At 37.9% G+C, this 24168-nt stretch overlaps 1 protein-coding gene across 2 annotated transcripts; it reads left to right on the forward strand.

Moving 5' to 3' along the window:
* The first annotated feature begins 3615 nt into the window (after positions 1-3615).
* LOC120414871 (tyrosine-protein kinase Shark) lies at positions 3616-24168 on the forward strand. Of its 2 annotated transcripts, none has more exons than XM_039576190.2 (6): positions 3616-4496; positions 12422-12518; positions 18755-19239; positions 19303-21421; positions 23066-23237; positions 23302-24168. In XM_039576190.2, exons 1-6 carry the CDS (start codon positions 4467-4469, stop codon positions 23636-23638), a joined length of 3240 nt encoding a protein of 1079 aa, XP_039432124.1. In that variant the 5' UTR covers positions 3616-4466; the 3' UTR covers positions 23639-24168. The 2 variants fall into 2 exon arrangements, with proteins under 2 accessions (XP_039432124.1, XP_039432126.1); XM_039576192.2 differs by lacking the exon at positions 3616-4496 and adding an exon at positions 11870-12032.

Here is a 24168-nt window from a genome sequence, read left to right on the forward strand (position 1 = left end):
TTGCTATTTCTTTGAAAAAAAAATCAACTGCCGTTAACTTCCTTTTGTAAGAAAGGCTCTATCTCACCCCAGGTGGGATTAAATCGGGTTTTTTCTAAAAAGTTCTAAGCAGTACCTACAACATTGCCGAAGACACAAAATCGACCAGAAAATCTATTCTCATGATAAAGATTTTTGAATATATAATAGGCTTTTTTAGAGCGCCCATTTTTCCGGGGTTAATAAATCCTGTAAATCAGGAATTTTGCAACAAATCTCTCGAAAAATTCTTGGCAAATTGTTTTTATTGAAATATGAATTATTTTTCGAAAACTGTTTAAGGAATTCAAGTAATTCTACTTATAAAATCTTATTATATTAAATTATACCAATGATAACTATTCTATTGATTTTTAACTAACTTATCACCAATTAGCTCACTAAAAAATAAAGTTTATTTTCATTCCATAAAATTATTATTTCGGTTGCCCAACGATTAAGCAAGAGCTATTCCCACTCACAGTTTTAAATGCATCAAACATTAAGATTATCTAGAATAAACATTTATATGTAATTTGTAGAAGTGCTGATTAGTTCAATAATAACAACAAAAAAAATCAATCAAATCAAATGAAGTTTTTATTTATAATTTTATGTTGTATCAAATAAGTTGAAAAAAATGGTTTCAAAAGGATTAGAAAACATATACTTCCACTTGGATTCCGGGAAATTTGCAGGTTACACCTTAAATTTGAAAGATAATGAATCTACCATATTCTAAAAGGTATAAAAAAAAAACAAATTAATTTTTAATCATTTGTGAAAATATACACAGCAAATTCTGATCTTCGTTTTCAATTAATATTTACTGAAAACGGCACTACTGAAATTTTCAGTTAGTTTTTTGCTGAACATCAGTTAAAATTTGTATGGAGCTGTCAAAGTTTGCTGAAATTTCAGCAAGCAAGTCATTTGTTAAAAATTTCAGCAGAGCAGATTTCAGTAAATTTAACTGAATTCAGTAATGAGAAATAGATCTATAGATACCGTAAACTGGGGTGACTTTGATAGCCCGGGGTGACTTTGATAGGGTTTTCAAATGTCCGTCAACTTAATATCTAAACATTTTTGAGAATTTTGAGTATGTAAGCATTAAGGGATACCGTAAACCGGGGTGACTTTGATAGGATTTCAATTTGTTTTTAGAATATTTTCCAACAGGTAAGGGTTTTCTCAATATTATTATTTTTAAAACATGTACTGGGGTAGGCCACACAAAGTCCATGCACAATTTTGGAAAAAAAGTTTTTTCAATAGTGTTTAGAAAAATAGTTACGTTAAAAATTCTTAGTTTTAATTCCGGGGTGACTTTGATAGTCATAGTTTTTCTTGTTAAAATCATATTTAAGATGTTCAAACTTTATTTTTACGTTAAATGTACCATCACTAAAGTAGCTGATATAGTGTGTAAGAAAAAAATCAATGTTTATGTTAAGTAAACTAAGTTTATAAGCTTTTTCAACAAAATACATATAAATTTTAGGTAAAATTGTTTAAAAGTCGTCATTTTGCCTGAAATTTGTTAAAACTAGTTTTGTTTGTAAAATTATCGATTTATATTGCATTTTATACTGAATTCGAAGCACGAATCACAAGTTTTCACATTTTACATGAAATTTGTTATACTGAAATTGCCTATAAATTTGGTGATTTTTTTAAAAATTATGTTTCAAAAATACATATTATTTATTATTTACAAACTTTTTTAACCTTCTCCTAGTGGAAAATTGTCCAAAGAATCCGAAAATGCATTCTGTTTTCCGATTAAAAATCATGTTCATTGAGAAAATCATGACACTTAGAGAAGTTTAAAATAATGACTTTCATCAACATTTTCTTAACTATAGTTAACTAACTTTTTAAACTTGTCAACATTTTATGAAAAGTTCTTCTTGAGGTACTTTGAACACTTCTCTATCACAGTATGTCAGTATGTTTCTAAACTATTCCTTACGTATTTTAATTGTACTCTTCATTTTGCGGAAAAATCGCAAACCTATCAAAGTCACCCCGGCTATCAAAGTCACCCCGTTTTACGGTAGCTTATTATCGAACATATATGCAAAAATGTGACCGTTACATTGGATGTATCAAAATTAGTGGCCAAATCAAATTTCTATCAATGTCACCCCGGGATTTCAAAGTCACCCCAGTTTACGGTAATGAATTCGTTTTTGAAAATCAAATTTAGGACCTTTTTGAATAAGACATTTTTTACACTGCAGCCAACGACAAAAAAATCATCAAAAGTTTTGTAATAATAATTCACTGAACGAGAAATTCGAGAGTCCGGGCCGCTAATATCAATTATGCTTACTAGAATTAAGTTGATAATACTTTGGATGGCTTAACTTATTTTGTTATCATTCGGATTTACAAAACTCTAGATTGCTCCCAATCTGTTATGTGTTTGCTTGAGATAATTCAGTTGATTTTACCACACAGATGATTCATCAACACTGAGCGAGACACTTTACCATTATTAACTAAACAATATTTAATCTCAGGAACACAGGTACAAAGAAGAACTAAATCATATAGAAATGGCAAGTTTTATAACTTTCTGCCGGTACAAAAAAAAAAGATAAACTAAAGCAGTATACATTTTCCGTACTCATCCGACAGAACCTGGTGACGAATGACCTCAATAACTTAAGCCAACTTAAATTCAATGAACAACATTACCGAACAGAAAAAGGAAATGTTAAACATTCACATGGTTTGATAAAAATACCCGCAAAAGCAAACAACTCTTGACACTTTCCTACGTTGCAAATTCAAGGAACTTTCTACATTGTTTGTTATATTCAAATTCGTTCCCAATCCTAAGGTTAATGACAAATTTAGATAATGATTTGAACTTTGTACAGTCGAACATCACATGACCACATCGTCGACCCTTTTTTGGTGCCATTATTGATCAAATATTAAAAATGTGTCTCATGCAAATTACTTGAACACGTACACAAAAAACTGTTTTAAAGTCACGGAGGATCCGTTTAATTTCATGATATGGTGTCACAAAAACGTAACATTAAATTAAAAGAATTTAGTTAAGTTTATTGAGTACTGTCCTTCGATGTGCCATCCGAGGTACGATGCTATGGAGCTGGAATTTGGTTGGAAACCAAGTTATCAACTTTTAAAAACCGATAAATTACACTTGACATAATGTTTAATCTGATTAGTTCAAGTACGTAAATTTAGCCAAGAACCCCTGCCATCCATTCCCCTTTGCTCCACACACAACTGGTGCGAGCGCACAGCAGGGCGAGCGCCACCCGGCATGTGATAATCACGAACTTTCACGATCACGGCACGATGACAAGCGACGACGACGCTGCCTGCCCTTTTTTTACTATGGTAGCGCTTACTCACCATCGCCATCAAAACCGTGACTCAGTGTCTCTCTGGACGCGCAACGGGCCACACCGGTAGTGTTCCTGGGTCGGGATTGTTCTCGGTGTGAAAGTCGACGTTTTTCACGCGGGTTTCTGCCTCCGATCGCGAGCTTTTCACAAGGGGGGAGTTTGATGCCTATGTACAGCATCCTTTGAAGAGTGAAGAGTAGGTGTTACGAGAGAGAGAATTGGAATCTTGCACGAGTGTAATTTCGTGAGTGAATTCTCGTCTGATAATCACACCAAAATGCGTGAGAAGAAGCTGTGTGACTCATCTACATGGTCCGGTCGCCGTCAGCTGTAATCAGCTATAGACGGGAGAGAGAATCGTCGGAGAGCAGCAGCACATGAATTTGTTATCAACTGGAGCGTGTAGTCGAGAGATGCATGGTGTACATACGGCGTTCCCGGGGGTCATCGGGGACACCAGCGATGATGATTTAGTGTGAGCAGTTGTGGCAGTTTGCGTGGGAGTATTGCCCTGGTCTGGTCTGGTCTGGTCTGCTGAACCTGTCCCGGCGAGCAGGTCATTTGCATACCAAAACAGGACTCCACGACGAACAACGTGAATAACGTGGTGAAAATCCCGTAGACTAGACTGGTGTACGACACTCCTCATCAAGCGGGATTATTGTGAAACGGGGTGGAAATTGTGGAAAACTAACTAACCCACTGTGCTATGTTAGTAGAGCTATATAGTGGATAGCTTGGAAAAGATGAGTCACATCGACACGATGACGATGGGGTTGGGAAAAGTGGAAGCAGTAGCAGAGTTTGCCGACCTGCTGCCCGTTGACCGTGAATAATTTGTCGAGGGAGTTGTGAATGTGATTCAATTAACACCCCTCCCCCTACGGCACCTTTCTCTGGTCACGTTCATCAAGGTGTACCCAAAAGTACATATAGAATCACAGGAATCCGTCCACCAAAATAGAAAGGGGCGGGGGAGACTAGGAAGTGTGTCGTGCCCCGGAAACTGAACTCATCTATCTCGCGTGGTAAACGGCTATACAGACAAGTAGCATAATGCCACAGAGTGACTACGTGATTATTAAGGTGAGAATGAGTCGAGTACGGTGCGAGATGGTATCGTATACGAGGTGTAATTGAGTTTGATTGGGTTCTTAGGTGACGAACTGTATCGTACTGTATTGCAAGGGCAACTGATGAGCAGTTTCGAGTTCTAAACAATCTGTTCAGCTATAGGGTAGGGTAGTCATCAATGCGACACTTTTGGTTTTCAACCTTCAACGATTATTCTAATTTTTTCATCAGCATGTTTTAATGAGCTTTTAGTTGCATTATCTTTCTTTTAATGTGCTCTTATATTGACCAAAATATGAGATCGATCCGACATCTACAGCCAGAGTTATTCAACTGTCTCATTGTAGACGCACTTGGCAGGAACAATGAGACAGCTGGGGAACAATGAGACACTCTACGAAAATCAAAATTTTTCTAGCAATACATCATGTTTTTGTATTTTTCAATTGCAGGTGACTTGCCTTGAACATTTTAGAGCAATTTTGCCAACATGAAACTTTTAATAACAAAAGTTATACTAAAAAGTATTTAAATTTTGTAAAATCCATATATTAATACCAAATAACTTTGTATTTTTGGTTAAATGAAGTTTAAACTCTATAAATATGCCAAAAATCACTTTTAATTCATGTTTTGAAAGATTTCCATCGATTTTGAAAAGTTTATTGAAGAAAAAACAAAGTGTCTCATTGTTACCCATGGGCTGAAATGAGTGGGGAACAATGAGACAGCCCTGGATTCTGGCTATATTCTAAATTTTGGCCAAATCTAATGAAAGGACATTGTAGCCCAACTTAATCCCTATGGAACGTCGAAAGAAATTTGAAGAAATATTATTTTTTGTGTAAACGGCAGCCTACGAGCGAAAAAGTTTTTTTTGTCCATAATTTACTTTTACACCCCAGAATCAAACATTTATGATTTACTTTTCAAGGGAGCGTCCATAACCAAAGCCACTAATATGGCAGACGTGTATCCAGTAGACACACCTTTCCCTCAAATATGAGCCTGATTGGTTGAAACTACGACTTGTGAGAGCCATTTTATCATTGTTCCCCGTGTCTCATTGATGACTACTCTACCCTAATTTTTGTCCCGTGTTTTTATTTTTAAATTATCCTTGCGGTGTTCAATGTTCAAAAAATCATAGAAAATCTAGCATTGAACATAATGATTTACTTTTACCTTCATGTGAAAGCTTTTCTTGTGATCTTTGGATAAATGTATCGACGATAAAAAAAAAGCTACGTTTTATATCAAGTTTTAAAAGAATACATTAGAGCAATTCCAGCCCAAAACAGTAATTTTTTAGGTACTTTTTTCTCGACCCTCTCCGATTTCAATGAAACTTTGTAGACATGTTATCCTAGGCATATATAAGCCATTTTTGTGTATATGGAGCCAGTTACACTCGATAATGACATTTGAGAAGGGCATAAGTGTTTTCAATATTTTTGTATTCCGTAATTTAAATATTGCTATATCTCGAAGCCGTTGCATCGTATCAAAAAGTGGTCAAAGACTAACTTGTAGGAAATTTGACGGGCTTTCCGAAAAAATACACTGAAAGAGAAAAGCACTCCACTTTTATGTGATTTTTTGATTTTAAAGTTTAAAAGTCAAATTTGAAGGTGAGCCCACGATTATTTGTCGTTCAAAATTTTTGTGAAAATAGCCTAAAATGTTACAAAAAGACTCACGAAAAATGCAGGATGGAGCAACTCCCCTAAAAAAATACAAAAATCATTTACTGAAACTGTTTTTTTGAAAAGTGCTCTAAACATCGAAATTTTCAAAATCCGAGTACAGGAATCGATTTTCCAGACAATTTTACATAAAAGTCTTCATATTGACCATTGTCCTAAGTCCAATTCTTGTGAAGTTACAGCGGTTTTAAAAATAAAAATGTTGAAAAAATAGGTTTTTTGATGGTTTTTGGCAATTTCTATATGACAGACTTGATTTTTCAGTCTCGAAAATATTTTTACCGGAAAGCTCGTCCAATTTCCCATAAGTTTGTCTTTGACCACATTTCAATTGGATGTATGGGCTTACAGATATAAGCTAATATACTATCCAGGTTACTATACTACACTGAAAAAATATTATGTTTTCAGTTATGAGCAATGCTATTAGCTTGTAATTTTTAAATTGCAAAATACAAAAATATTTAAATCCCTTACGCCCTTCTCAAATGTTATTTTCGAGTACTATTGGCTCCATATACACAAAAATGGCTTATATAGGCCTAGTATAACATGTCTACAAAGATTTATTGAAATCGGAGAGGGTCGGGTAGAAAAGTACCAGAAAAAATCCTAATTTGAGCTGGAATTGCTCTAGGTATAGTGAACTAAATAGTTAGTTAAATTAACGTTTTATAGAATAAGTATGAACTAATTGTTACTGAATTCATTGAAAAGAAACAAAATCATTACTTTTCTTTTTAAATTTTGCCACTATTGGCATCTAGTCAAAAAAACTCCCGGGTCCCGGGAATTCCCGGGAAATGGCCAAATTTAACTCTCGATTCCCGGGAAGTTGAAAATCATGAGAATCGTCACCCTCTAGCTATATCTTAACAACCATCAGATGTTATAATGTCAGACAATTTCCGTAAAAGAGTCGAGGTAAAAAAAGTTTGCGTGTAGTAGATCCTTAATGAAATTTAATTTTCTTATAAGTTTTACTGATCATTTAAAATCGTTTGAGATGGAAAGAAATTAATGGTTCAGAAAAAAATATAATCATAACAAATTACATTTTGATAAAAACGCTTTCGTCTACAAGGTGCAATAGTATTTCAATCTTGATACACGTATAGCTGGGTTTCAAATCTTAAGATTATCATCATTTTCTCCGGCGGGAAATACCTGTTGTGTACGCCACGTACTACGGCATATTGTAAGAAAATCAACCGACTAAAAAAAATAATCCCAGCTCATCCTTATTCAAATAAAATATTTATTACGCAATTTATTTTGATGATTCTGCACGCCAGACTAGCAAATATATACAAATTCGAACGTATTATACTTATGCTCACGGCTGCCGGGTTTTATATATTTTTTGCGACCAACCTCCGCAGGCTTGCTCATCCTCGTGACTCGTGAAGAGCATCAGTAGGAGACATCATGAGAACAACCTGATATCAAGCTGTATTATGTATAATATCGACGATATAAGCACGAACGGTTGTGCGTGGCGATGGGTGAAAAAAGAGAGAAAAAAAGTTAGAACACATAAAATTGGGATGGAGCCTGGGAAAAATCTGTGCGAGCGGTCTCAGGAATAATAACAATCAATATGAATTATGATGGGTAAATCGTTTAGATCGGCTGCTGCTTTCTCGCAACGACCTTAATTCAAAAGAATGATTTTTAGTAACTATTTTAGCATTTGGTTTTAAAATACAAAAAAAAAATCCAACAAAAAACTGATGAGAATATAACACATTTAAGTTTGAAATGAAAACATGGAAAAAGTATAATCGTTATTGAATTCCTAAAAAAAATAAGACGTAAGAGATGGAAAATATTGATTCATTTAGTTGGTATTCGCAACCATAACTATCAATATAAAATTCAAATAATCATGCGTTACGATGAAATTTTATGTTTAAAAGGGGGTTTAACACACCGAAATCTTGGTTTGTTTAAAAGTTTTAATATAATATAAATTGTTTCAAATCGTTTCAAATTGTTCAAATTGATCAAATTGATTGAAATTGTTTCAAATTGTTTCAAATTGTTTCAAATTGTTTCAAATTGTTTCACATTGTTTAAAATTATTCAAAATTGTTTCAAATAGTTTAAAATAGTTTAAAATTGTTTAAAATTGTTTAAAATTGTTTAAAATTGTTTAAAATTGTTTAAAATTGATTAAAATTGTTTAAAATTGTTTAAAATTGTTTTTGCAATTCCGTCGTGAAACTACTTACTTTTCCTGTCATTCTTGAACGACGAAATAGCCTACTTTTCTGTACCAAAAATAACAGAATCGAATAGCAACACTTTTCAAAATAAATGCTGAAAAGTTCTACTTTTCAGCACTCAAATTGGTGCTGAAAAAGCTTCAAAGGATGCAGAATAAATTGCTGAAGATGATCTACAACCTCGATCCGTGGCACCCCACCGATGATCTCCACCAGCTTGCCGAACTGGAGACGATCGACCAGTTTATCGATCGCTTGTTCCATAAGTTCCGGACCAGCTGCCAGATGTCGGACAACCACTGATAGAAGCCATCCTTCCCCTTTAATGAAGCGGAACTCAACCCCACCACTCGTCTGTGATATTAGTTTTAAGGAACCCCACGTTTCGATCTCACTAGGTTTTTTGGCCAAATTTTCCCTAGTTTTTGTTTAATTGCATTCGAAGAACCTTCTGTTACCAAGCGGTTATTGAAAAGGAAATAGTTGCAAGGAACACCAAATCTCTATGAACCAGTCATTCACACAAGTTGTAAAATTGTTATTTCGGTAAATAAAATGAATTGAATTGAAAAATTGGTGCTGAAAAGTTGAACTTTTCAGCACTTGTTTCGAAAAGTAACACTTTTCAACATTTTTTTGATTCAAACGATTTATTGACAAAATACATGAAAATTTGACTTAAAATTTCACTCATGTGTGTTTTTTGGAATTGCAAAAAATATTGTATGGAACTCGCTGCAAAACTTGATTTTTTCAGCACTCTTCGTATTTATCCAACTCGGTGAACCTCGTTGGATAAATGTACGACTCGTGCTGAAAAAATCCTCTTTTTGCAACTTGTTGCATAAACTACTATTAAAATTGTTTAAAATTGTTTAAAATTGTTTAAATTTGTTTAAATTTGTTTAAAATTGTTTAAAATTGTTTAAAATTGTTTAAAATTGTTTAAAATTGTTTAAAATTGTTAAAAATTGCTGAAAATTGTTTAAAATTGTTTAAAATTGTTTAAAATTGTTTAAAATTGTTTAAAATTGTTTAAAATTGTTTAAAATTGATTAAAATTGATTAAAATTGCTTAAAATTGTTTAAAATTGTTTAAAATTGTTCAAAATTGTTTAAAATTGTTTAAAATTGTTTAAAATTGTTTAAAATTGTTTGAAATTGTTTAAAATTGTTTAAAATTGTTAAAAATTGTTAAAAATTGTTAAAAATTGTAAAAAATTGTAAAAAATTGTAAAAAATTGTAAAAAATTGTAAAAAATTGTAAAAAATTGTTTAAAATTGTTTAAAATTGTTAAAAATTGTTAAAAATTGTTAAAAATTGCTGAAAATTGTTTAAAATTGTTTAAAATTGTTTAAAATTGTTTAAAATTGTTTAAAATTGTTTAAAATTGTTTAAAATTGATTAAAATTGATTAAAATTGCTTAAAATTGTTTAAAATTGTTTAAAATTGATTATAATTGTTTAAAATTGTTTAAAATTGTTTAAAATTGTTTAAAATTGTTTAAAATTGTTTAAAATTGTTTAAAATTGTTTAAAATTGTTTAAAATTGTTTAAAATTGTTTAAAATTGTTTAAAATTGTTTAAAATTGTTCAAAATTGTTTAAAATTGTTTAAAATTGTTTAAAATTGTTTAAAATTGTTTAAAATTGTTTAAAATTGTTTAAAATTGTTTAAAATTGTTTAAAATTGTTTAAAATTGTTTAAAATTGTTTAAAATTGTTAAAAATTGTTAAAAATGTTTAAAATTGTTTAAAAGTGTTTAAAATTGTTTAAAATTGTTTAAAATTGTTTAAAATTGCTTAAAATTGTTTAAAATTGTTTAAAATTGTTTAAAATTGTTTGAAATTGTTTAAAATTGTTTAAAATTGTTTTTGCAATTCCGTCGTGAAACTACTTACTTTTCCTGACATTCTTGAACGACGAAATAGCCTACTTTTCTGTACCAAAAATAACAGAATCGAATAGCAACACTTTTCAAAATAAATGCTGAAAAGTTCTACTTTTCAGCACTCAAATGGGTGCTGAAAAGTTGAACTTTTCAGCACTTGTTTTGAAAAGTAACACTTTTCAACATTTTTTGATTTTAACGATTTATAGACAAAATACATGAAAATTTGACTTAAAATTTCACTCAGTGTGTGTTTTTTGGAATTGCAAAAAATGTTGTATTGATTTTGATTTTTTCAGCACTCTTCGTATTTATCCAACTCGGTGAACCTCGTTGGATAAATGTACGACTCGTGCTGAAAAAATCCTCTTTTTGCAACTTGTTGCATAAACTACTATTAAAATTGTTTAAAATTGTTAAAAATTGTTAAAAATTGTTAAAAATTGTTTTAAATTGTTTAAAATTGTTTAAAATTGTTTAAAACGGTTTAAAATGGTTTAAATTTTTTTGCAATTCCACTGTGAAACTGTCAACTTTTCCTGCCCTTCTGGAGAAACGAAACGGCCTACTTTTCCCTACCAAAAATAACAGAATGGAAAATTAATACCTTTCAATAACAGTGCTGAAAAGTTCTACTTTTCAGCACTGAAATGGGTGCTGAAAAGTTGAACTTTTCAGCACTAGTATCGAAAAGTAACATTTTTCAATATTGTTTTGTTTTGAACGATAAATTTAATAAACAAATGAATGTTTGACATATAATTCCATTAAATAAGCGTTTTTCGGAATTGCAAAAAATGTTGTAAGCAACTCGTTGCAAAACTTGATTTTTTCAGCACTCGTCGTATTTATCCAACTCGGTAAACCTCGTTGGATAAATGTACAACTCGTGCTGAAAAAATCTTCTTTTTGCAACTTGTTGCATAAACTACTATTTAAATTGTTTCAAATTGTTTAAAACTGTTCAAAATTGTTTAAAATTGTTTCAAATTGTTTAAAATTGTTCAAAACTGTTAAAAACTGTTAAAAACTGTTTAAAATTGTTAAAATTTTTTAACATTGTTTAAAATTGCTTAAAATTGTCTGAAATTGTTTAAGATTGTTTAAAATTGCTATAAACTGTTTAAAAGATGTTTGAAATGGTTCAAAATTGATTGAAATTGTTTTAAAATGCTGAAAAAGGGTAAAAATTATTGAAATTACTCTAATCGAAATATTTAATTATTATTTAAAATCAAACAAATTGAAATCTGACAAATTTGTCACAAGCATAAATTCTTTCGACCCCTAGTTCCACACAAAATCCACCACCAGGGTTGCCATTCATGTGTTTTCTTCTACGTTTTACACTTCCACTACATTCATGAATCCAGTGGTCTCTTTCTGCCCTTTTACCATTCTTGAAAACACTTGTGTGCTAGAGCAGGCAAGCAGAGACGAGCCACCACCACAATCACACACATTCATGACGACGAGCACGTCAATGAAGTCAGAAATCTCCAGCATTTGATCCTATACGAAGGTGTCAGCAGTGCCAGCAACTCATCCGATCACACACAAAGTGCCAAGTGTTGAGGGAGAAATTTTTGGTTTTTAATTTTGTGTGGGTTTTTTTTTACTTCAATTCAGTTTTCAAAAGTTTCATTTTACATGTTTCGGTTCAATGTAGTGTTTGTATCGTGTTATTTCGCTTTGTGTTAGGGTGTCTGGCTGAAATTCTGGTAAGAATCTTGTTTTGCCTGTAAAGCTTTTCCCTTTTTCGAAAGCACCAACAAAGATTGATAAAATGGAATCTGTCTGGTGGATTTGCCCTGTGCATTTACATTAGGGCTATAAATAGATGCAAGAAAATGGCTCATCACATCAATCTTGGGTAGCTGATCGCGACTCCAGACCCAATAGTGTGGTTTTTGCGTGGAAATTTCGTCAAGTCAATTGGCAATGACCTTCACTACAAATAGTAATTACACTAGTTGTGTAAAGTGATGATCAATGTACCTCGACTACACTCATACATCTAAACAACCCTCCTAAATTTTCTATTTGTCCCCTCTCAATACGTTTGTTGACAAAATTTCTTTTTCATTCACTTTCTCTACCATCCAATTAGACAAAGTCCTACATCATCAGAATGAACCGAGAGGAGAACCTGTGCTGGTTCCACGGGAAGATCTCGCGCGAACGGGCCGAGGAAATCCTCCGTCAAGGTAAGAACTCCAGAAACACTTGTTGCATGGGCTTGTGGGTGGGGCCACTCAAATTGAGCAGCATGTTTCGGCGTGATATCGACTGATAAGCAAACTTATTTTTTAATTTCAAAATTCTTGGGAATTTTGTACCCGGGCAACGCACACGCGATTGTTGTACGCAGAATTGTTTCGCTGAATATCGATTTTTGGGAGGTGAATATTGGAATTCAGGTGAATTTTCACGATTTGTCGAAGCTTCCAGTACACACTGAGATAAGGATTTAATGTCAACAATTTTTTAGATGGACAAATCTTACTCGAATAGGGGTGGACTTTTTACTTGTTTTTTCCATGGTTACAAATGTCCGCTCCATAAATCATTATGTCTTATAGACAATTACCTTAAGAAGGGAGAAACTGGATTTTTGTGTCAACGTTGTTTTCGGATAAATATGTAACGTGAATGTAATGATTCGGAATTATGTTTTCTGTGTACTGAAAATGAAAATGGCCATTTCGACAATAGTGGCCTCAAACTGGCAATCACAAATAAAATAATTAAAATTTAATAGAATAGAATAATACTAAAGATTTTTGCGCAAAGTTCTTTGGTCATGTGTAACATAACCACCATAATTTTTTTATATTCGACCGTTTTTGAAAATTCTAACTTTTTATATGTTTCTAATGATAAAAATGTCATCTTTTGAGAAGTTATCGCTGTGTACACAAGGTTATCACAAATAAAAAGTCATGTACTTTTTTGATAGCCCTATCAAACCATGTTTGGTTGATTATATTTGTCCTCCCTTCGGCGCCACCAATCTTAAACATTTTTTTAATAGTCTGGACCCGGTATCTGCGATTCCCGTTACAGTTTATATGTAATGTTTAATAAGAGTGTAACAGACAGGCCTGCAAAATGTTTCCAACCCATCGTACACATGAAGCAAACCAAAATGTCAGTTCACTGCTAGCATGTGACTGTAAGCCTACTGTGTCCGTTCAACTACTGCCGCCTAACTCGTGCCGGTCGGCTGCTGGAGAATGAGAGACGTGAAAAAATTAACTACACTCACTCAATTCGTGTCGTATGACTGACTCGTAAAATCCTCTCTAAACACTATTTTGACTATTTTTAAACAATTGAATGGTTCTAGACTGTGCAAAACACTTAAAACAACCATAACTTATTTTCAAAATTACATTTCCACGCATAAATAGCAACTTTTTGTGTAAAAACTTGTTTCTTTATGTGTGTGCGTGCAACGTCGAATGAGCGTTGGTCGACTACTGCCTCGCATTGCAGCTGCTCAGTGAGCTAGGGCACTCACGACTGGGTCGGGTTTGTTTATGTCACGGTTTTGCGGTTCAGTGAATGGATCTGAAAAAAATCGTGTATGCGTCGCCGATTTTCGCGTCAGGACCCCTGACATTTTCAGCTCTGGCTAACAGACAAATCAGGTATCGGGTCCTGCTAATTTTTTAGCCCATACTTTTTAAAAACTTTAACGAAACCTACTTGTTGCATTGTGGGAAAGGGGTAATTCTCCGCCAACTCACAAGAAATCGGAAAAAGTTGCCTCGACCTCCTCCGAATTGCGTGATGCCTTGTCCTTAGGGGTATCTTTTGTCCCTGATCACGAATCCGAGCTCTATTTTCCAATATCTCATGACGGAGGGGCGGTACGACCTCTTCCATTTTTTACCTTTCGAAAAAAGTGTGTTTCAACAATTTGCAGCCTGAAATGGTGATGGTTTGAAAATTTGGTGTCAAAAGGACTTTTATGTAAATTAGACGTCCAATTTGAATGCGTAATAGAAAACGTATCTTTCATAAATAAAAATAAAAAAAATAGTTTCAAAAATTCTGCCATTTTCCGTTACTCGACTGTACAAATTTTTGGCAGATGTCTTTTATGGGAAATTTATTGTGCTTTTTGAATCTGCAATAACCCAGAAAGGGTAATTTTTTCATTTAAAATACTTTTAAACTTAAAAATTTCGTATTTTCTGTAACTCTGCAGGGTTATTTTTAGAGTGTAACAAAGTTGTAGAGAAGACAATTACAAAAAAAGACAAAAAAGTTTTGAAAAAGTTAGATTTTTTGTTTCTCTTTGTTTGTCTTTCGTGTATGTCACGGGTGACCTTGAACGGCCATGATCAACGCCAACCAACTTTTTCAAAACTTTTTTTCGTAAAATCGCGATAACTTGTAATGGTTACAGGCCAAATTGCTGTATTTTTAGAACATTGTTACGTTTTAAAAAATAACCCTGCTGAGTTACAAAAAACACGAAACAAGAAATTTTTTTTTTTTGTTTTAAATGAAAAAAATACCTTTCTGGGTTATTCGAAAAGATTCGGTAGATTCGAAAAGTACATTAAATTGCCCATAAAATTACTTGTCCTTATTTACAGTCGAGTATCGAAAAGTTGCATAATTTTTGAAACTATTTTTGTATTATTTTTTTTTTTTTTTCGATGAAAGCCGATGGAAAGTCCCCACCTGGGTGATAAATAGTGGGTCGCAAAACGGCCTCAATTTTGAGCTGTCAAAGTGGAACCAATTTACTGTTCGCCAAAGGTAGAGAGTATTGATATCGATCATTAAATATTGTTTTTTTTTTTTTTTGCAAGAATAAAAAATGTGTGTCTTTTGAGGACCTGGAGTTGAAGTCAAGAAATCTGACGAAAGTTGAAGGCGAGATCGTAACTTTTTTATAGTTATGAATGGAAGTTGTTTATGGAGTCTATGCGGTTAAATCCATCCAGAAGCTGTCTTTTTTTTTTTTTTTTTTTTTTTTTTTTTTCACTCTTTCGTCAGCTCTTGCAGTGAGCGGTCGTCTTTCAAGTTTAAGTGCGTTTTTTTTCTATTTTTGACGGAATATTTCTTCGCTGACGGCCATGGCGGCGGCCGCGGAAGCGGGAAGTGGTTGGACGCTCCAAAAGACCAAGGAGGGGAAGCCGTTCTATTGGAACACAATCACGAATGAAAGTGTGTGGAAGAAACCGGACGGGTTTCAGGAGGAGAAGCAGCCGGCAACGGAGAAGAAGGTGGAGAGTTCCGCAGAACCGGATTCACCAACCCTGCGCGTTCGTAAGTACCAGGACGCTCCCGGAGAGAGTTGGCAGGTTTTCTTTCGGCCGAAGCACAAGCCACTGCAAACAATGCGGATTTCAGAGGAACTGTGGAAGCATTACCCCGGGGTGACGGATGTCACCAAACTCCACCAGAACAAGCTTCGCGCTACTGTCAGCAACCCGAAGGAAGCCAATGCAATCGTCTGCGATCCGCGGTTCTGTATTGAATACCGGGTCTGGATTCCGGCGCGTTCCGTGGAGATCGACGGCGTAGTGAACGAAAATGGACTGACAGAGCAGCAGGTGTTGAAGGCGGTTGGTCACTTCAAGAGGAGGAATTTACCAACAATCCCAGTCATCGAGGTTCGACAGATGGGTACGTCCGAAGGCGAAGGCGCGTCCAAACGCTTCGTTCCGTCGAGCTCGTACCGAGTGACGTTTGCGGGGACAGCTCTACCGGACTACCTGGTGGTGGACAACATGCTCCGTCTTCCGGTGCGCATGTACCGCCCGCGCGTTATGAGTTGCTCTAACTGCAAAAAGCTGGGACATACTAAGGCGTTCTGCAGCAACAAGACAGTCTGTGGCAAATGCGGAGAGAAACATCCGGACGAGCAGTGCCAGAAAGAGTTGGAGAAGTGCCTGCTCTGTGGAGGACAACCTCACGAACTTCGTTCTTGTCCCAAATACAAGGCGCGCGAGGACAAGTTGAAACGCGAACTGGAGAGGCGTTCGAAACGCTCATTCGCAGACATGGTGAAGACGGTCATGACCAGTGCCGGCAGCGAGAACCCCTTTTCCGTCCTTTCTGAGGAAGAGGATGGTTCATCTGAGGACGGAACTGAGGATGAGCTGATAGTCAACACAAACGGCGGTACATCCAAAAGGAAGAGAAAAACAAAGAAAACGAGCAACAGCGACAAGTTTAGGAGCAGCACCCTTCCACAGCCAGGTTCGGACAAGTTCAACAAAGCGTTCCCAGGAGTGAGCTCAATAAAAACATTGCCAAAAAATCCGACCAACCCAGCAGCAGTCGTGCCTCAGAAGGACTATGGTAAAGACAACCGAATTCCGTTTTCGCTTTTGTTGGAAGCGGTGTTGTCGGTAGTGAGTGGATCAACAAGAACCCTGCTGGAACCTCTGATCCCCTTCTTCAAAGAACTCGGCAAGATGCTCAGGGAGAATTCGGCGCTTAATGCCATTATCTCTTTTGATTAAACTGTTAATTTACTATAGCCTTAAGTTAAAATGTAAATTACAACTACAACCCGGTCCGAACCAGTTTACTTACAGCTAAGGGGACCTAAATAAACAATTTCACAAATAAAAAAAAAAAAAAAGCTGTCTTTTTTATTTGATTCTGTTTGAAAACCTACTGGTTTAGTGAATATCTTCTTTGTTTGTTGGCTCAGCTTCGCTAGAAATAACGATGTTTTTTCGCTGGACCAGGAAGAGCTGCAAGATTCCAAAATCAGCCAGGGAAATTATTTGCGACATCACAGAATGAAACTCTCGCTGTAGTTCTTCGTCACCCGTAAACAAGAAAAATCACCTCTATACGATCGAAACGCGTCAATTTTCTAGCAAAAAAAGTCAAACACTAGACAAAATAAAACAAATACTACTGATTATAAAATAGCTCATTTACCAGTCAGAAAAAGTAATGCTTGTGCTTGAACAGCCTCCTAAATTGTCTCTCTATTCATCACCCAGGTTTAAGGGTTTTAGCCTCTACTCAAACTCAACCCATTTCACAGTTGGTTGGCCTTACAAAAAATTAAAGAATGTTGAAAATAATCGACGAGGCTGACTTGGATAAAATCTGAGCATTTTGAATAGGGGAAAGTGGGGCAAGTGTAACAAGCTAAGGAAATGCTCGTTATAACCCATTAAAAAGTTAAAAATCTGTCGGATTTTATTATAATCATCTTATTCTAGGTCTTGACTAAGACTTTGTTTAAACAAGTTTTTAAAAAATCCTGTTTTTTAATGTGAAAAATTGATTTTAAAATTTTTGATTTTCCGTACGCTCTACTCAACTAGTGGGGCAAGACGAGCAACCCGTTGGGGCAAGAGGAACAATGCATGAAAAAATATGGTAATTTGCTAACAATTGAACTGTTATCACTTAGATACATCAGATTAGAATGTATTTGAATGGTTTCTTCCATTTTTAGATTAAATAATAATATTTTACTAAAAATTTTATCGTTTTTACGAAAAAAAATACTACTTCGATGATAAATAGTAAATTTTCATAATATCACTGTACTTTGTATGTACAATTTTTTTCAACGATTGTTTATCAGTTTTTAAGTACTTTCATGTATTTATTTCCCAATAAAATATGTTGTTGCAGCAATTCGTAATTTTTTCCATACTAAAAATCCATATGGTACACTTGCCCCACCTGAACAAGATTTTTTAAAAGCCCTCAACAAAAATAACCAAAAGTTAAATCATACTTTGTAATAGGTGCATGTCATTTGTAGGGACACTACTGATCTAGGAAAAATAGCATTTTGATAAAATGAGCCTTAAAACGAACCCTAAGCCTTATTTTGTACTTTCCAAATATTATAAGAAAACAAAGGTTTCGAAAAAAACTTCATTAAATCTTATGCCCCGTGGCGCTTACGTCATTTTGGCGGTTATGTGGTAGTAGAATCAGCTAATTGCATTGCTAGCAACAATTCCTCATACTGGAAATAATCAAAATTGTACAAATTACGGCCGTAGGAGCGATTGTTCCTCTTGCCCCATATGGTCGTCTTGCCCCACCTTCCCCTACGTGTTGTTGGAAGAAATATTATTCTTTCATTCTGACAAAATAAAAACCGAAGTATCAATTTTCCTTCAGTAGGACATATATCTATGCCCTAAACAAATCCACACTTCCGTTCCTCAAACTATTGCAAATCTATTGCGCACTCACTACCCAGAACAACGCAAGCACGTTGCTCTACTAAGTACATCCAAACAAACACCGCTCAAAACAGCAATTTACTACAATTCGCTACATTCAGCAAAACCCGTCGTCGTTGGTCAAGCGCTTGTTAACCGCCTCATTTCTAGAACACATGCACCGACCGACCGTCGGCGTCGCGATCGTAAAACTAAATGACATAATGTTCCGCAATGCGCCCTAAATTCCTGTCTCGTCTTTCCAGAGGGCGGCGATGGCGTGTTCATGGTGCGCGAGAGTGCCTCCTCGGAGGGGGACTTTGTGCTGTCGGTGCTGTTCCAGGACGAGATGGTCCACTACCAGATCCGGCGGCACGGCGACGATGCGTTCTTCTCCATTGACGATCATACGCCGATCCACGGGCTGGAGTCGTTGATCGAGCACTACAGGGAATCTCCGAACGGGTTGGTGACGAAGCTGCAGGCGATCTGCCGGGGTAAACCGCCACCGCATGACGTGCGGAGTCACGGCACGGAGAATCTGCTGCACAGGGCGACGCAGGCGAACAACTTCCCGATCGTGTCGGAGCTGCTCAAGTGTGGGTACAGGAACATTGACTCGAAGAACGGGGATGGCAAGACGGCGGTGCATTTGGCGTGTCTTCACGCGGAGGCCAAGATTCTGGACGCGTTGATCGAGCGAGGTTGCAGCATTAATAACCGGGACGCGCAGGGCAATACGGCGTTGCATGTAAGTTTGGGTGATCTTTTGAGGTTAGTTATTTTTTTGAGTGATTGGTTTCTTTATTTTTAGTACGCCTGCCGGAACAAGGATGGGCTGGAGATGGTCCGATCGCTGATAGCTGCGGGTGCCAATGTGCAGGCTCGCAACAAGGACTCGGGTTGGGTGCCGATGCACGAAGCGGCTTCGAACGGGAATCTTGAGGCCGTCAAGGAGCTGTTGGCACATCGAGTTCCGCACATGCCACGTTCCGGATATGGAGAGCTTCCGACTGACTTGGCGAAGGACAACGGTCACACTGCGGTGGTCGATTTTCTGAACAGCTACGAGCCTGCTCAACCGTTGACTAACAAGAGTCAGTGGTACCACGGAACGTTGGACAGACAGATCGCGGTTGATATCCTGAAGGAGCATGCGGTGAAACTGATGCCAGGAGCTTGCAGTCCCAGCAAGGAGGACAAGGAAAACGACTCGACTCGGTCAAACGACAATGAATCGCTGGACACCTCCGGTGTTTATCTGGTCCGATACAGTCCGAAGCAGGGCGTAGACGTGCTGACTCTGCTGTTCGACAACGAGGCAAGGCATTTCATCATCCAGCGCAAGCAAAACTACCTCTACATTGACGATGGACCGTACATGGTTTCGCTGGAACATCTGATCGAGCACTACAGCCGTTTCTCGGACGGCTTGCAGATCAACCTCAAGTATCCGGTGCCGCCAAAGCCGAAGCCTCCGATTCCGCTCTTCTCGACAATCCCCAAGACCAAGCACAAAAAGCCGATGACACCAGAAGACTCGCCAACACAGTCAACTCGATCAAGCAACGGGACCACCTCCTTCTTCCGTAAATCCAGCGACAATACAATGCAACCGAAGCCGCACCACCCGGCTCCAGTCCGTAACCTGTCCGTACCGAACGACGCCATGCTCCAGCAGATGAACAAGGTCGGACTGTTTGACCGAAGTCCGGAACGCAGCACGATTACGCCCAAATCTTCACCCAACATCGACGAAAGCAAGTCCAAATCAACCAACTCAACGCTGAAGAAAAAGAAGAACATCATCATCGACGGCGTCAAGAGTCTGCGCAAGAGCAAGATCAAACCGAAACCTCCCGCCGAGGACAGCCAGCTCAACCGCGACAGCCTGATCGCCCAAGTCACGTCATCCGCGCTGCTCCAGCAGCTCTCCTTCTCGTCCGACTTTTCCCTATCCCCAACCTCGGACGAGCTGTACAACACCCCGACCAACAACTGTGCCATCGTAGACATCGACATCGGCGAGCCACCCGTTCCGTCCAAACGCTCCACCGACACGATCAACAACAACGGAAGTCCTGCGCACGGATCGCAAAGCGAAGCCAACGAAGAACCTCCCCACGATTACTTCACCGAAAGCGACAAAACCATCTACGGCGAGACCCAGCTAGGCGACAACAGCAACGAAGAGATCTACTTTATCGACGCGCCACCAACGGTGCAGGCCCCAAGTCCACCAACGACAGTCAACAACAATCCCCCTCCCCCAGTCCCAACAACCACCGCCACAACAGGAAATTACATCGCCACCCGGAACGTCCCGATCATCAGCAGCATTTCCGTTGAAGAGTGCAGCTCCCCGCTAAGCCCACTAACTCACGCCTTCCGCCCAGGTGGACCCTTCGAGCGGCTAGACTCAACGCTCTCCACCTTCAGCCGCGACAGCATCCAAAGCGGAGACTCCGAGTTCCTGTCCATCATCCAGCAGCAGCAGGACGAGGACACCCGCACCCAGCTGAACCGAAGCATATCCGCCCAACCCAACTACTTCATCCCGAAGGAGTGCATCGTGCTGAAGGAAGTGCTCGGCCGCGGAGAGTTCGGCTTTGTCTACCAAGGTCTTCTGGAACCAGCGCAATTCCTTCCCCTGGCAGCAAACTCCCCCAACGAAAAGGTCCCCATCGCGATCAAGCAGCTCGTCGAGAGTCACGGCAAGCGCAACCGGGCGGACTTCCTGCGCGAAGCGAGCGTCATGATCCGGTTGCGGCACCACTGTATTGTGCGGCTCATCGGCATTTGCAAGGGACCGCCGCTGATGATGATCGAGGAGCTGGTGCCGCTGGGCTCGATGCTGGATTACATAATTACACAAAAGGCCAAGATCAACCCGAAGCACGAGCTGATCATCTGGGCGGCGCAGATTGCGTGTGGTAAGTGGTTTTTGATTTAATGTTATCTTCAGGGAACTTCAGTGTCTTACGCTGAGTTCTCAAATAACTCTCTGGAGTTAAGGCCTAAATGTTACCAGGTCTACAGGAACGTCTTCTTAAGTAGAACAGCCTTACTAACCTACAATAGGTATTCCATTTGAATGCTGGACTATTCTAGGTCATCCATAGTTATTAATCAACTCAATACCTTCAGGCAACTTCCATACCTATGTTCGAACCTGTTGGATCCCTCAAGATCATCCTGGAACTTCCTACGTTAGTCGTTTCGGTGATGTGACTCTTTGGCATCAATATGAATTCTTTGGCAAAATTTTGGGATGTTCTGGGTACTCCAAAGAGTCCTGGAATACATATCTTAAAGTCTACCGCTGTAACAACAAGATTCTACTAAGATTTTGATCATGGATCATACTCAATGACGTCATTGGTACCCTTTGGCATCACTATGAACTCTTTGTAACTCTTTCGAGATATTCTAGATCTTGTGGTCTGGAATACAAATCTAGGAGTTTATCACCCTAACAAAAAAATCCCACCAAGATTTCGATCATGGTTCATATTTGGTGATGTCTTTAGGACACTTTGGCATAATTATGAACTCTTTGAAAAAGTTTTAGGAAGTTTTGGGTATTCCAAAGTTTCCTGGAATGCAGATCTAAAAGTCTACCGCCGTAACAACACGATTCTACCAAGATTTCGATCATGGTTCATATTCAGTGACGTCCCTGATATCCTTTGGCATCACTGTGAACTCTTCGATCCATTTTGGGATGTTTTGTGACATCCAAAGTGTCCTGTAATACAGATCTTGGAGTCTACCACCGTGACAACAAGATTCTATCGAGATTTCGATCATTGTTTATATTCTGTTATGTATTTGGGACTCTTTGGCATAACTATGAACTCTTTGGAAAAGATTTGGAAAATTCTGAGTCCTCCAAAGTGTCCTGGAATACAGATCTAGGAATCTATCACCGTAACAACAAGATTCTATCAAGATATCGAACATGGTTCATATTCAGTGACGTCCCTGGGACCTTTTGACATCACTATGAACCCTTTGGAACTCTTTTGAGATAATCTTGGTCCTCCAAAGTTATACAGATCTTGGAGTCTACCGCCGTAACAACACGATACAACCAAGATTTCGTTCATGGTTTATATTCAGTGATGGTCCTGAGACTCTTTGGTATCACTATGAACTCTTTTGAGATATTCTCGATCCTCCAAAGTGATCTGGAACACAGATCTTGGAGTTTGCCGCCATAACGTCATATTCAATGACGTCCCTAAGACCTTTGGCATCTCTGTAAACTGTTTGAACAACATTTGGGATATTGTGGCTCCTCAAACTGTCCTGAATTCAGATCTTGGAGTCCCCCACCGTAACAATACGATTTCGATGGAACGGTACATATTCAGGTAGCTAGATAGTGGTACTTCGTTCGCATAGACTATCCCAAATTTACTAGAATCGGGTCTTCAAATCTCAACGAACGTATTTTGAAAGGCATGGATGCCAACCAACACAACGGGGTCTTTTTCGAAGTATTCCAAAGCAGTACAGCTTCCTATTCTAAAATACTCCTTTTCAAATTGTAACTATGATATTCTTTTTTTCAGGAATGCAATACCTGGAGCAGCACCACTTCGTGCACCGGGACCTCGCCGCCCGCAACATCCTGCTGGCATCGCGCTTCCAAGCTAAAATATCCGACTTTGGGCTGTCCCGTGCGATCGGCGCCGGCGACGACTACTACCGGGCCAGCCAGGGTGGAAAGTGGCCTATCAAATGGTACCTACACAAACTCTAAAAAATCCAAGAACCCTTCAAACAACCTTCCCATTTTCCCCTCCAGGTACGCCCCGGAAAGCTTCAACTACGGCACCTTCTCGCACGCCAGCGACGTGTGGTCCTTCGGCGTGACGATGTGGGAGATGTTTTCGCTCGGGGCGCCCCCGTACCACGACATGAAGGGCGTCGACGTGATCAAGCTGATCGAGGACAGCCAGCGGCTGGCGCAGCCCGAGCTCTGCCCGGACAAGGTGTTTGAGGTGATGAAGAGCTGCTGGAACTACAACCCGAAGGCCAGGCCGACGTTCAAGTTTCTGACGCGCTTCTTCAGCGACGACATCGAGTACACGAACCTGCAGGACATGGTCCAGAGCGGCAAGGAGATCAACGCGAATCAGTAGGGAGTTGTGGGGTTCAGTTAGTCAGCCTATATTTATTTGCCATTAATGACAAAAGCGAAAAAACAATACCTGTTTCATACTAACACCATTCCTGTGCTCTTTTGAAAAGAGAAAGATAAAGAGTAACTTGCAATTTTGTAACCAGTCGTGTCATACCGTATGATCAAATCAACCAACATGTGAAGGAAAGCAACAACAAAAAAAACCCTTTTTAACTCTAGACTAACTTATTTCGAAAAAGTATCTGTGTGTATTTTTTATGCGTTTATGTGCCTTCCCGATGAGATGAGAAAGTGTGAGTATTGTTTTGTGTTTGTATCTTGTCTCTATTGTATTGTTCGGAACAGATTTCCTAAGAAAAACCACGTGCTATAATAGGTAGGGCAATTGATGGGATGATGATTTTAGTAAGAGAGAAAGAATGAGATTTCAAGGGTCACGCGATGTGTTGAAAAGGGCATCCAGCAACGTATTGATGAGTATATTCTTATAGACATACCAATAAATGGATATAGTTGAAACTAACCTTA

Source organism: Culex pipiens, chromosome 2 (assembly GCF_016801865.2).
Source record: "Culex pipiens pallens isolate TS chromosome 2, TS_CPP_V2, whole genome shotgun sequence".
In the NCBI taxonomy this organism is placed as follows: domain Eukaryota; kingdom Metazoa; phylum Arthropoda; class Insecta; order Diptera; family Culicidae; genus Culex; species Culex pipiens.